Consider the following 12350-nt stretch of genomic DNA (forward strand, 5'->3'; position numbering starts at 1 on the left):
CTGAGCTGTGCAGCTGATCCATGGGTATTCCTATGCCCAGATTGTCCTGGCTGCTTTGCATTTGTTACACACACAGAGTAGAAATTCTCTGTTGCTGTGCAGGGCAGAGCATATCAGGCTCTTTTCCTATGAATTGTACAAGATGTGAGGCCATGTTCTTATATGGAATTTCCCAGATATACAAAAGCCTTGTTCTAGGCAGGTAAATTGCCAGCCAGTGGTAGGATTCAAAGTAAACAGAGACCTACGAGCATGTGCACCATATGCTGTAAAAATTCCCCAGGATGGAGGGGAAAGTGGAGGGGCTTTATCCCTGAAACACACTTGGGGAAGGAGTTGGATGGGCCATGAAGTAAGGATAACTCCTAGAATCACTGTCCCAAAGAAATGCTTTAACATGCATTTAAAATGCACGTTTTTGTTCACAGCATCCTGCCCTGCTTACATTTAAGACAAACAGCAAAGCCATCCTTCAAGAATGTTGTAAACCAGTGCAATGAAGTAATTAAAAAAGGCAATAATATTAGCGGTGTGAAGTGGTGCCTGTGTCTCACCCCTGCAGGGACTGTAGTTTTTTATAGGAGCTGTTGGTCCAGGACTGTCAGTGCTAATGATAAATTGGTACTAAAGCAGGTCAGCAGCACCACAGAATCCACAGTGGAAATACTTGTAAAACTAGAAGTATATGTCCTTTGCTAATCTATTTAGCATTCTGGTTTCGCAGTAACAAAATTTGTTTGGAGTAGTATTTTCTCAGGCTTTTTGTTTTCTCATGTACAATAGTACCACTTTCCTGGGTACCAGTGGAGGAAGGCTGCAGCTGGCAGAGCACTGGCTGAGCAGGGCCAACAGGTGCCTCTCTAATTACATCCCCGACCCTTCTTTCAGAAGCTGGGATAGCACAGGCACTAATCTTTCTTAATCCGGGAGGAGGGATGCAGAACTTTGATTTGCCTACAGACACATGTCCCAGCTTCCGGGGAATTAAGTTACCCAATGACCTTTTATTAAGGCATATGCCTTAAAAGCAGCTCCCAAGGCCACAGCAGCACTTCCCAGATCAGCACCCATGCAACCAGAAATAATGAATTTATGCTCTGGCTGGCCATGGCATTCAAATCTAACAGACTCGATTAAAAGGAGAAGCTGCAGCCAACGCCTAGCCTGGGCCAAATATGACTACACTCCCCAAACTATGCTAACAGCCCAAAGTGTTATTCCAGTGGTACGCAGAGTCCAGTGAAGAGATATAAAGTTGATCAAGCAAATGTAGCATCTCTCCGAGGAGGAAAGGCTGAAGGACCCGGTGCTGTTCAGCCTGGAGCAGAGACAGCTGAGACAGAACATCATCCCTGTCTACAGGGAGGGCTCAGAGCAGGGACCAAGTGCAGCTCCTTGAGACCAGCAATGGCACAAGAGGAATGGGCAGGAACTAATGACCAGGAGTTCCACCAGAACACGAGGAAGAACTTTACTGTGCGGTGACCGAGCACTGGGAGAGACTGTCCAGGGAGGATGTGGAGTTTTACTCGCAGAACCGTCTGGTCGCCATCCTGCGCCATATGCTCTGGGACGGCTCTGCACGAGTAGAGAGCTGAGACCGAGTGACCCACGGGTGTCCCTTGCAGCCTGACCCATTCCGTGATTCTGGGATCATGACCATCCTTCCAGTGGCGCCGTCCCAGCGCGCCCGTGTCACCGGCTTTGGGCTACGTGGAACGACCCAGCCGCCTTGCCAGGCTGCCTCTACTCGCGCCGTCCGCGAACCAAGGGGACGTCCGGTGCATCCTCAGCTTGCCATGCCCGGCCGCGCAGTATTTCTCTATTTTTTTTTTTCCTCCTAGCGGAGCCAAAGCCGCCCTTCGGGCCTCGCTTTGGCGCGGAGTGTGCTGATTGGTCGCTTTGAACGGGCCCGGCGCGGCGCCATTGGCGGAGCGCGGCGGGCGGCCGGTTCGAATGAGCGGTGGCCCCGCCCCCAGCTCGCGCGGCGGACGTGCCTGTGCGGCGGCGGCTCGTGCGGCGCGCGCGCAGCGGCTCCGCAGGTGAGGGGCGCGCGGTGGGGCCGTTGGTGTGCGCGGCCGCGTGAGGGGCAGCAGGGGGGAGGCGGGGGAGAGGGGTGCGCGCTCCCGAGCCCGTGCGGGGTCCCGAGCCCGTGCGGGGACAACGCGGCCACCTGAACCTTCCCAGTCTGCGGAGGGAAGCGCCTTGGAGAGCCGGGCAGGGAACGGGGGAGCGCCTCGGGGAGGGCGGGAGTGGGGCTGGGGCTGGCCTGCACCGAACGGGGCCTGCGCGGCGAGCGGACGCTGCCCAGCCTGGCCGGAGCTGGCAGCCTCCCGGAGCCGTAGGTAACTCGGATCTGCTCGGTATCCGTAACCTCCCCGAGGCTAGTGGCTGGTCCGGAGCAGCGAGGGAGGTGTGGGGTGCTAGACCTGGCTGCTGCCTCCGCGTCTCGCTCTGCCGGCTGTGCGGGGAGCTCGCCCAGTATCATCCTGGGTGTTCCTGGTGTTCCCTGGCTTGGCCAACACCCGCTTCCCCGATTTTTATATAGTGGCATTCCTATTTGTTTCTAGCTTATTCCTCTTGTTTGAGTAGTTAAGTAAAAGTGATGAGTAGGATGCGCTTTTTTCAGTTCCCTGGAGGAGCTTTTTTCAAAGTTTTTTAAATTATTTTTTTTGTCCTTGGAATCATTGCCCACTCATACTTTGAGGTGTAGTTTTTCTAGCTGGAATTCTGAATAAATGTATTCTGTGTTTTTGTTGATGAAAACAGTTAAGCGCTTCACTTTGTATCTTAATTATGTGAGGCACAGCTCGCAAAGACTTGGCATAGGTTCATTGACTTGTCTGTGTTCAGGACAACAACTGTTCACCTTCATTTTCTGTTTCTTTTTTTCTGTCCATTTCAGGGTAACCACAGCAATGGATGATTACACAAAAATAGAGAAGATTGGGGAAGGTAAGTATGGAGAGCAGTGAGCTTTTAAATGCTCTACAGTTGAGCTATGAAGTGTCCCAGAAGCTTTGTGCACTCTGCCTGTTGCAAGAACCACTGAGATTCAACCAAGTGGCTAAATAGTGGGTTAATTACTGTGGTAGTTATTTAAGTCTGTAAAAGCTTTCTTTTCTTTCTGCCCCTTTTTTTGAAAGTGACATGGTCTTTTTAAAACAACTGACCAGTGTTGAAAAGTGCCTGCCTTCATTTTGATGGCTAATGGAATAACATTTCTCCAAAAGGGAGAAAAAATATGTTCTGGGTCCTGAAACCACCTTACAGTTTAGGAAGCTACTCCATTTCTCTGAGTATGAATTTACCAGTTGCCCCTGAAGTTGTTCAATATGTTGTTTTGCTTGGAGCTGCTGGTAGGGAGTAATATTTTCTGGATTGTTCTGCTCTGATTGTACATGGGCAGTGTGGGTATCAAGGGAAAGCAAGATGGTAAAGCTCTGTGGACAAGTGAATTTTTAATAATTATTGTATGTTGAGGCACAAAGAAGACGGCTTACAAAGAAGATGGCTTCAATGCAGATGTTAGTCACAACCCCTCTGTTACTGGAAATCCAGCCTGTGTTAACTGTATAAGTCAGTATGTTTTATAACACATTACATAAGGCTCTAGCCTTAAGTAGACTTGAAAATTTGAAGTACATTGCTCTGAGGCAATAGAAAAAGGTTTGCTTGGTTCTTGCAACAAATCTTTGTAACCAAAGCCTTGTGTGTGAATCTTTCTGAAATAAACTAATTTGGGCTTCATGACAAGGATTAATGCTTCAAGAAGGGTAAAAAGAAAAGGCTTACACTGTCTTGGTTTGAGGGTTCTGCTTCTGTGAACACTGATAACTAAGATGGATTGATTTGAGATTTACTATTGGTTCCAATTTCAGCTTCTGCTGAGACCAACAGCACTAGTCTCCTGCACTGAGGATTGTGCCAGAGGTATTTCTACGGCTCACACCCAGGATGACTGGATCTCAGACTGCAGAAGGAGCACTACTTCCATTTGCAGCTAAACTGTTAGCATTTTAATATGATGTATCAACGGCAAAATCATAATCCTTTATAATGATCTTGCCTAAAAGTTAATCAGTTTGAAACTCAAATAATATCTGATTTTATAACTACATCTTCTAAATATTCACATTTCACACTTAGGCTTTTAAATACCCTGTTCTTTAAACAAAGAACATGCTTTAAACAAAGAAAAATATTGCTCAAACTCCACACCTAAGTAGTAGCTGGTATCCTAAACCAATACTTCATTTTTAAGGACTTTTCCTACGTTAGCAGCTCGTGTTTGCAATTAACTTTTTTTGTACCTGGAGCTGGTACTTCCTATATTTGTTTCCGTGTCTTTTTGTTCAGGTACCTATGGTGTTGTGTATAAAGGTCGTCACAAAACCACAGGCCAAGTGGTTGCAATGAAGAAAATACGTCTAGAAAGTGAGGAGGAAGGTGTTCCAAGTACTGCTATCCGAGAAATTTCTTTATTAAAAGAGCTGAATCATCCCAATATAGTCTGGTATGCATATACTGGTATTTAGCTAAACTCTTGCGAGGGTACTAGGTCCCTAGATCATAAGTTATTTTTCCATTCATCTAGTGAGGTGAGAACCTCTCTGCTTAATACAGTGTCTGCTTTGCAGAAAATAGTTTAAATTCCATATTTATGCTGGTTTTCTAATTAAGCCTTTCTCATGCTGCCTTTTTTCATTCTAGGAATCTAACAATTTTTTGTTAATTTAGAAACTTCTGCAAATTCTATTCAGAGAGGTTATTGTGAGAATGGAGGCAGCATACCTCATGAAAACTGGCTGAAGCTGTTATTTTAGGTAGTTTTAGAAGTTTATTTACCACATTGCAATAGACCATTTGACTTCAGTGTTCTGATGTTCCTCCCTGCTGTTCTGTATCAGGAATTCACATGTGTTTTGATGCTGTCATAGCTAGCACTTCTGAACTATGAGTGAAACTTCCATCAGTGACATATAAAAATGATTGCAGCTATTGTCTTCCCTGCAACAACTCTTCATGCTCTTTGATTCAGCAAAATACTTTATCTTTACTGTGCCTTAAAGCTGGCCGACTTCCTACATTGAGGCACTACAGCCAAGTAATGTCTCAATGTATGTATGCTTGGGTTTAGGATCCCCTACACTCTAATAAGGATGAAGAAGATACTTAAAAATGTGTGCAAATCCTGCTGTATCTATTAGATTCCTATTAAATATTCCCTTAAGCCCTCCGAGTAATTCAGGCTCTGCTGTGACAAGCCAGCTTCAAAGAGAAGCTAGGCATCAACACGCTCAGGTGGGATTTTTTTTTTTAATGGCAACAGTATTTTTTCTTCACACTCCTATGTCTGATCTGAGAGAACATAAGTTTAAGAGCAAGCATTTGGGAGTTTATCTTAGTTTGATACTTTCAGATAAACTTGATTTTCCAGATGATAGTATAACTCACCTAAGTCTGTTGTTTGATGACTTAAGGCTTCCATAATAGGAACCTGGAAATACCAGCTTATATCCCTGTTGAGAGAGGAAATGTGAGTTCATGCATTTTGCAGTGGAAGTAATTTTATTCTCAATTTTTAGTCTTCAGGATGTTCTCATGCAGGATTCAAGACTGTACCTTGTCTTTGAATTTCTTTCCATGGATCTCAAGAAATATTTGGATAGTATTCCATCTGGCCAGTATTTGGAGCGTTCACGTGTTAAGGTAATGAGGACAATTTCTTATCCTAAAATGGAATTTAATTTAAAGATGACCTACTAAGCTATAAGCAGCTCTTATTTTCAGTATAATTAACTCCTTGAAGAGATATGGAAGGTTAAATAACCAGCTGTAGATAATAACATGAATGTGAGTTCTGCTTTCAAATGCCACTTGAAAATCTTTTAGTTACTTAGATTAAACTGTCTTAAAACTAATCTTCAGAATTAATTTGTGTAGCTTTTTCATTGATATTAACTCAATATCTGCAATGCTTTGGATCTCCATTTCCTGCTGCTGTGGGGAGAGCTAATGAAGGGAACACCTTTGTGTTGCAGGACACTGACGTGTACTAAATATAACTCCGTTCTTTTTCTTCCCACCTCATCCTTTCTAGAGTTATCTGTACCAAATTTTGCAAGGTATTGTTTTCTGCCACTCAAGAAGAGTTCTGCACAGAGACTTGAAACCTCAGAACCTCCTGATAGATGACAAGGGGGTGATTAAACTGGCAGACTTCGGATTGGCCCGAGCCTTTGGAATTCCAGTGCGGGTTTATACTCATGAAGTGAGTTGGGGCATACTTCTGGTGGTTTGGATAGTGCCTACTTGCTTCCTGCTAAGAATTTCTAGAAAGAATCAATTTTTTTAAGCCATATGTTAACAAAACTATGAAAACTATGAAAAAGTTACGTTTAATTTTCCAAAACACTTTTCCACCTCTTTGACTGTGGTTTCGCTCTATGGTTCCAAAATGACTCCCACTCACGGTGAGTCAGATGGGATTCAAACATGTTGCTCACTGTCTCATAAAGATGTTTTTGCTTTGCAAAGCACTCAAGTTTGAGGGGTTTTGTGTCTGGGTGCCAAAGGATTCCTGCTCTTAGGGAAGTCGTGCAGGCAGCTGCTTTTCTTGTAGTAGAAGCTACTGCAATGGAATTGGTTTGTCTACAAATGAAATTTGAAACTAGTATTACACTTTAACTAGAACTTCTAGTACTGGCTATTTTTAGAAAAAAAATATGAGTGCTGCTTAATAATAAGCCATTGTTTTTTGCAGTCAGTTAAAGGACTTGATTCCACAAATTTAACCTTTCCTTGTTCCACAGGTAGTGACACTGTGGTACAGGTCTCCAGAGGTGTTGCTGGGATCTGCTCGTTACTCTACTCCTGTAGATATCTGGAGCATAGGGACCATATTTGCTGAGTTGGCAACTAAAAAGCCACTTTTCCATGGGGATTCCGAGATTGACCAGATCTTCAGAATCTTCAGGTATGTAAGGCTGAACCTTTCCTTGCTACCTGTGTGGCATCACACAACAGTTGTGTGTAGTTAGAAGTGTAATAGCACATAAAAAATTTCAGACTAAACTGCTTAATATTTTGCTTACATTTGCACAGAGCTTTAGGGACCCCCAACAATGAGGTATGGCCTGAGGTTGAATCCCTGCAAGACTATAAAAACACATTCCCAAAATGGAAACCTGTCAGCCTTGAAACACATGTCAAAAACTTGGATAAAGATGGACTTGATCTGCTGGCTGTAAGTAGTCTGTCCTTAACTGCTGATTAAGAAACTGAGTGGGCTGTTTGGAATACTCCAGAATACACAAAGCTCTACTTACAGTCATGGCTCGAAGGAAAAACGGAGATCTTCAAGCTATCAGCAGTGATATGAGCCTTCATTCTTGTAGAACTGACATTCACTCCTTTCACAAATAATACCAGACTATTTTTCACAAGAAGCAATTATGCCTCAGTTTTTTATAATGAAAAAGGTAAAACTTGAATGTGAGAATAAGTCTTTACTTAGAGGTGTAAGTGAAGGCTTCTGCCCATGAAGTAGCTGTCACCTTTCTACTGCTGGCACCAATTGTGATGTGGCTGTATGATTCCTGAAGCAGTTGGAAATGTTTATTTTATGGTAGCGTGTGGATTAATCTTGGTGGGCTCATCTTGAGTAAGCTTTCATGATGGTCTTAACTGAATAAACAAGGCTAGAAACAGCTGAATGTAGATTAGCTGAGACAAGAAACTTAGTTCAAGTCTCTCTGTAGTGTCTGTCTCAATTGCCCTGAAATTTGGAGTAAAATATTTTTGGCTGTGGTGTATTAACTTTTAATTGCTATCTTGTGTGTCTAGTGTGAGTTTCCTTTAGTTCTGTGGCCAGGCAGTTAAACTACCACACCAGGCTGTAATTGGCAAGCTCTTCATCAGTCTTTCCAAGTGCTCTTCCAGCTCATGTGCTGCCACTGTGGGCTAATTTAAGTCACATTTTAGATGTCCGGAGGTATCATAATGTACCTTGGTTGTCCTTTGGATGTTCTAAAGCTGCATTTGTACAGTGCAGACCTAGATTTGGGGGGTGTGGGTTGGGTGCTCTGTGTGTTGCAAGACAAGCTGGCACTTCAGAACCCCCTTGTACAGCAGTACCTGTGTACCTGGCTCATGGCTATAAGCAGTCACAAAGCAGTTCATTACCCATATCGGTAATAGAGCAGAATATGCTTCATGAAGCATTGTTACCCAAAAAGCTCCAATGATCGCAATTTCTCACAGTTTTTCTTGGGGGAATGAGCCCCAGTTCACACTGGCTGCCTGAACATTTGTTGAACAGGTAGTCGTCCTGGATAGCTCTGATCCTTGCAGCGCACTTGTCTTACAAAGATAAGACCCATGACAGCATCTTTCTTAAATCAATTTGAAATAGAATTGTTGCTGACTGTATTTACAAACTAAAATCAATGGAACAGGCAGTAGAATCTTGTTGAAACAGCTGTATGAAAAGGACTTGCCAAGGGCTCATCTGAGCTTAGGTGGGGCTTCACTGTGTGAAGCCAGTGGTTGGGGCTGCTGCTAATAAAAGCAACTAAAAAAAGTACTAGTTCTTCATGGTGTTAACATCATTCTAGTCTCAAAGCATATTAAATTCTCTAAAGTCTTGTACAGTTCTGCCTTAATCAGTGTTGACTATAGTTTCCTATTAGTGTCTGGTGACAGTTGTATTCCTGACTGGAATCCCTTTAAGTTTCCTGTGGCACTTTTAAACCTGCAATATAATTGTAAAGGCAACAAAATGGAGTAGCTTGTTCTACAGCACAAAGTCAGATATGTCAATGAAAATGTTTTAATGTTTAATTTTTTTCTAGACTATTGCAGATGGAATCAGTACGTAAAGGAGCTGTCTTTGAAAATATCTTACCAAAAAATGTTTAATTAAATTGCATGAGTGAGATTGTGAGCTTAAGACCTTTATAAGCTAAATTACTTTTATGGCCAGCATTCCAAAGTACTTGATGGCTGTCTTCAAAAACTCTGAATTATCAGGACATTAGATGCCAAGAAAAACTAATGTTCCAGACTGCTTTGAGAAGTTTCCTTCACTTACTCTATTAGTTGTAGTGCTAGTAGTCTCAGTGTCACAGCATCCCTTTTTCAGAGAAATTTCCCTCTTTTGAGTCAATTTTGAGAGAACCTTTGGTATCAGAGTTAACTATTGGACACTGTTCTGGGTATAGTTAATGGGAACCTGCCACAAAGTAGAACTGGACATGCAAGGTTAAATCTAGAGGCAGCATTGCATTTGGCAGACGTTCAGAGAATATAAATGCAAATTCAGTGGTTGAAATCAGCTTGGAAGACTCACTGTAGAATAAAGTGTAATGATAGCTAAATGTCAAGACTGAATAACTGGGCAGAGTAATACTGGTGAAGTTTCGTTCTGGAAGACATATTTGTTGTGCAAACAGGAGAGAGGCAGCTGGTGGAATCCTGATTATTTTGAATTTGAAATGGTCTGTTCTTTAGTAAGGAGGAATAAAAAGACTTTGCTTGTTTTGGGTCTAGTACAAAACTGCTGAATGCTTCACTCTTTTTTTGACCATTGTATGATATAAGCTACAGATGCTTTTTTTAAATGGCTAGAAATCAAATTTCCTCCTGTTTTTCCTGGGGCTTATTTTAATGGCTGCAACACCCCCTCTTTTTGCTCTCATCACCTTTATTGATGGATTCAATTGAAGTATTTTATTGCAAAGAGACTCAAGTTTTATCTGTTTTCTTCAGTTTTACCTGTTGTCATCTACTTTCCAATTTGGATTTTGAAACTGTGAGCATTCTCTTATTTTAATTTTAAAGTCACCAATCTGAGTAGAAGCCATTTGACATCACTTTGTTCAGTGTCAGTAACAAAACAAGGGTAAGACCACTTGCCCTTGTAAACATTTAGGGTTTTTACAGCTTAAGCTTATTAATTTCCCTCAGTAAGAAGATGAGACAATTATTGCTGCTTGGTGTCTGGTTCTGGATTTAGTTTACTGGATCTGGTACCCACACACAGGCAAGGGCTTGGTTATTGAGCAAGGTGGTAAATGAGATTCTTCATTTTCTGAGATGTTATGCACTGCTACTGACTTGTAGGGGAAATAATCCCTCTAAGAGAGCACAGAACAAAGGGGAAAAATGTCTTCATTGTTATTATGGTTAAATATCTATCTATTTAACATGATTTTAGCTCAAAATTCATGAGGAAGTAAATGTGTTTCTTTTTTCTTCCAGAAAATGTTAATTTATGATCCCGCAAAAAGGATTTCTGGCAAAATGGCCTTGAACCATCCATATTTTGATGACTTGGACAAATCCACTCTTCCTGCTAATCTGATTAAGAAATAGCTAGACTTTTGGACTAAATCATCCAGAGTGAAATAATTATGATTACTTTTACTCTTAAGTCAGTAATTTGTATGTCTGTCTTTTTGCTCTTAAGGCTGGTTGTATTCAGTTTGTTTTAAGTGTTATCTAAGTGTAAATATTAACCTGTTAGTGCTGAGTTCAAATACAATGCAAATATTACTGCAATTAATGCAGTCAATTTTCTATAAATAAAGCTTTAATCCCAGTGAAGGACTGAATTTATTTCTAGGCCACGGCTGCTCTACAGAAGGACTTGTTTTCTTTGGAATGCACTGGAAAGGTACCACTTGGCTGAAAAAACTGCTAATTCAAATTTCTAAATGGTTGTTCCTGCTATGGAAATTCTCAAGTTTGATTTGTTTGTGTCATGTCAGTTGCAATTTTACTTGAGCATGGCAATTGATGTGCCAAAGGACATCAATTGTGAGATGTGCTGAAGAAAAGCAATTTACAAGAGTGTAGATGGCCAAACTGATTTTAAGTTTTGAGTTTTTGAAGGTAGCTGCAAATCATTATTTGAGAAGTTCCTTGCTCTGTTTTTGTTATCTTGGAGGCCCAAGAATTTACTGAGATGTTTGCATGTGAATTCCTAGGAATCAATCAAACTGAGATGCCACGTGGCTACAGACTTTCCCATAATTAAAGCAGAGGCTTTTTAAAGCTCCCTGGCATTTAACTGACAGGTGAGAGTATTGTCAAAAGTTCAAATAAATTTCAAAGGTGTGTACTAATGATGGATTGTGTCTTAGTTTCCAATCACTACCTCTATTCTTGACCTTCAGACACAGTAGTAGGTATGGGGTGTACATCTGGCCTAAGTTTTATTTGCTCTAGGAACTGAAGTGCTACTTGTTGGTTAGGGGCCAAGGCTTGCAGCACAGTGGGGAATAGTATTGAAAGTATTTAAATTTCTAAATCAGGTGTGTGAAAGCACTGATATGAGTTCTATAAACAGTGAGGTTTGTAGGAGCCCTGTCCTACAGCTGCTGAATCTGGACACTGAAAGCAGTGGAGATGATGACATCTGTCCTGTTCATCAGATGTTTATTGTGTCCATGAATAGCTGAAAGTGTTAGACCGAGCTTTTAACAGGCAGTATGGTGAGAGATAAATACCACTTCGGGTGTTACTACTGTTCTCTGTAAAGTGGTTAATCTCCAGAATTATTGGAGACTTTGCTTAAGGAATCATTTAATAGCAAAGCACTGAGGAGGAAACGTTTTTTGAAATCATACAGGTAAGTTATTTAACTGAAGGCAGGACGGGAGAAGATTATGATGGCTGACTCCTTCCTGTTAACACCAGTGGTGAAAGGATGCAATTTCAAGACAAAGTAGGGACCTAATTCGTTTTCATTTGCATGTAGTAACTTGATAACAGGCTTTTACAGGCCAAGAGATTTGTAATTGCTGCTGCTAGTTGGCTACCTTGGTGTAGAAAAAAGGGAACCTGCCAGTGACTGCATTATTTTTCTTATCTTCAAAAAATCACTTTTCCTGCAATACTGGTAAAGCCTTATTTTTGTTTTGTAAGTAGTTGGTGTCTCGGATTAATGTAATACTGGGAATGCTTTAGCCTATCTTAACAAGTACTAAAATTTCCAAAGAGTTTTTCAAACAATAACTTACTCCAAGTCTGCAGTCTTGTTTACCCAGGCACTGTAACAGCTGCTGTGACATGACTGTAGCTCTGAATGAGCTATTATAGTGCCCCTAGTAAATGGGAGGGGCAGGCAAACACAATACTGTTTATCTGCCCCAGGTGCAATCAGGTGCTGACTATCAAACTGAGACACCTGACTCACTGTCACAGCTCCACTGTTATCAATGAGGCAAAGTTACCAGTGAGGCAAATTGCATTTCTTATGGAATTGTCTGCCCTTGGTAACTGCCTTGCTGCTTGCACCTAGCATGTGGAAGGTTTGTGATGCTCAAACTTTGGCCACCTAAAAT

At 41.8% G+C, this 12350-nt stretch overlaps 1 protein-coding gene across 8 annotated transcripts; it reads left to right on the forward strand.

The window, feature by feature from the left end:
* Positions 1-1215: 1215 nt before the first annotated feature.
* Positions 1216-10603, forward strand: CDK1 (cyclin dependent kinase 1). 8 transcript variants are annotated; one of them, XM_086899068.1, is made up of 9 exons: positions 1959-2042; positions 2906-2955; positions 3882-3933; positions 4360-4516; positions 5589-5712; positions 6104-6274; positions 6816-6979; positions 7108-7249; positions 10264-10603. In XM_086899068.1, the coding sequence occupies exons 4-9, from the start codon at positions 4416-4418 to the stop codon at positions 10375-10377; spliced, it is 816 nt and encodes a 271-aa protein (XP_086755194.1). In that variant the 5' UTR covers positions 1959-2042; positions 2906-2955; positions 3882-3933; positions 4360-4415; the 3' UTR covers positions 10378-10603. The 8 variants fall into 8 exon arrangements, with proteins under 8 accessions (XP_023785993.1, XP_086755194.1, XP_086755195.1 ...); XM_086899069.1 differs by having other exon boundaries at positions 1972-2042; positions 3882-4010; XM_086899066.1 differs by lacking the exon at positions 1959-2042 and adding an exon at positions 2054-2345 and having other exon boundaries at positions 3882-4010.
* The last annotated feature ends 1747 nt before the right edge of the window (positions 10604-12350 follow it).

The sequence above is a fragment of the Cyanistes caeruleus genome, chromosome 8, assembly GCF_971803275.1.
Source record: "Cyanistes caeruleus chromosome 8, bCyaCae1.hap1.1, whole genome shotgun sequence".
Lineage (NCBI taxonomy): Eukaryota > Metazoa > Chordata > Aves > Passeriformes > Paridae > Cyanistes > Cyanistes caeruleus.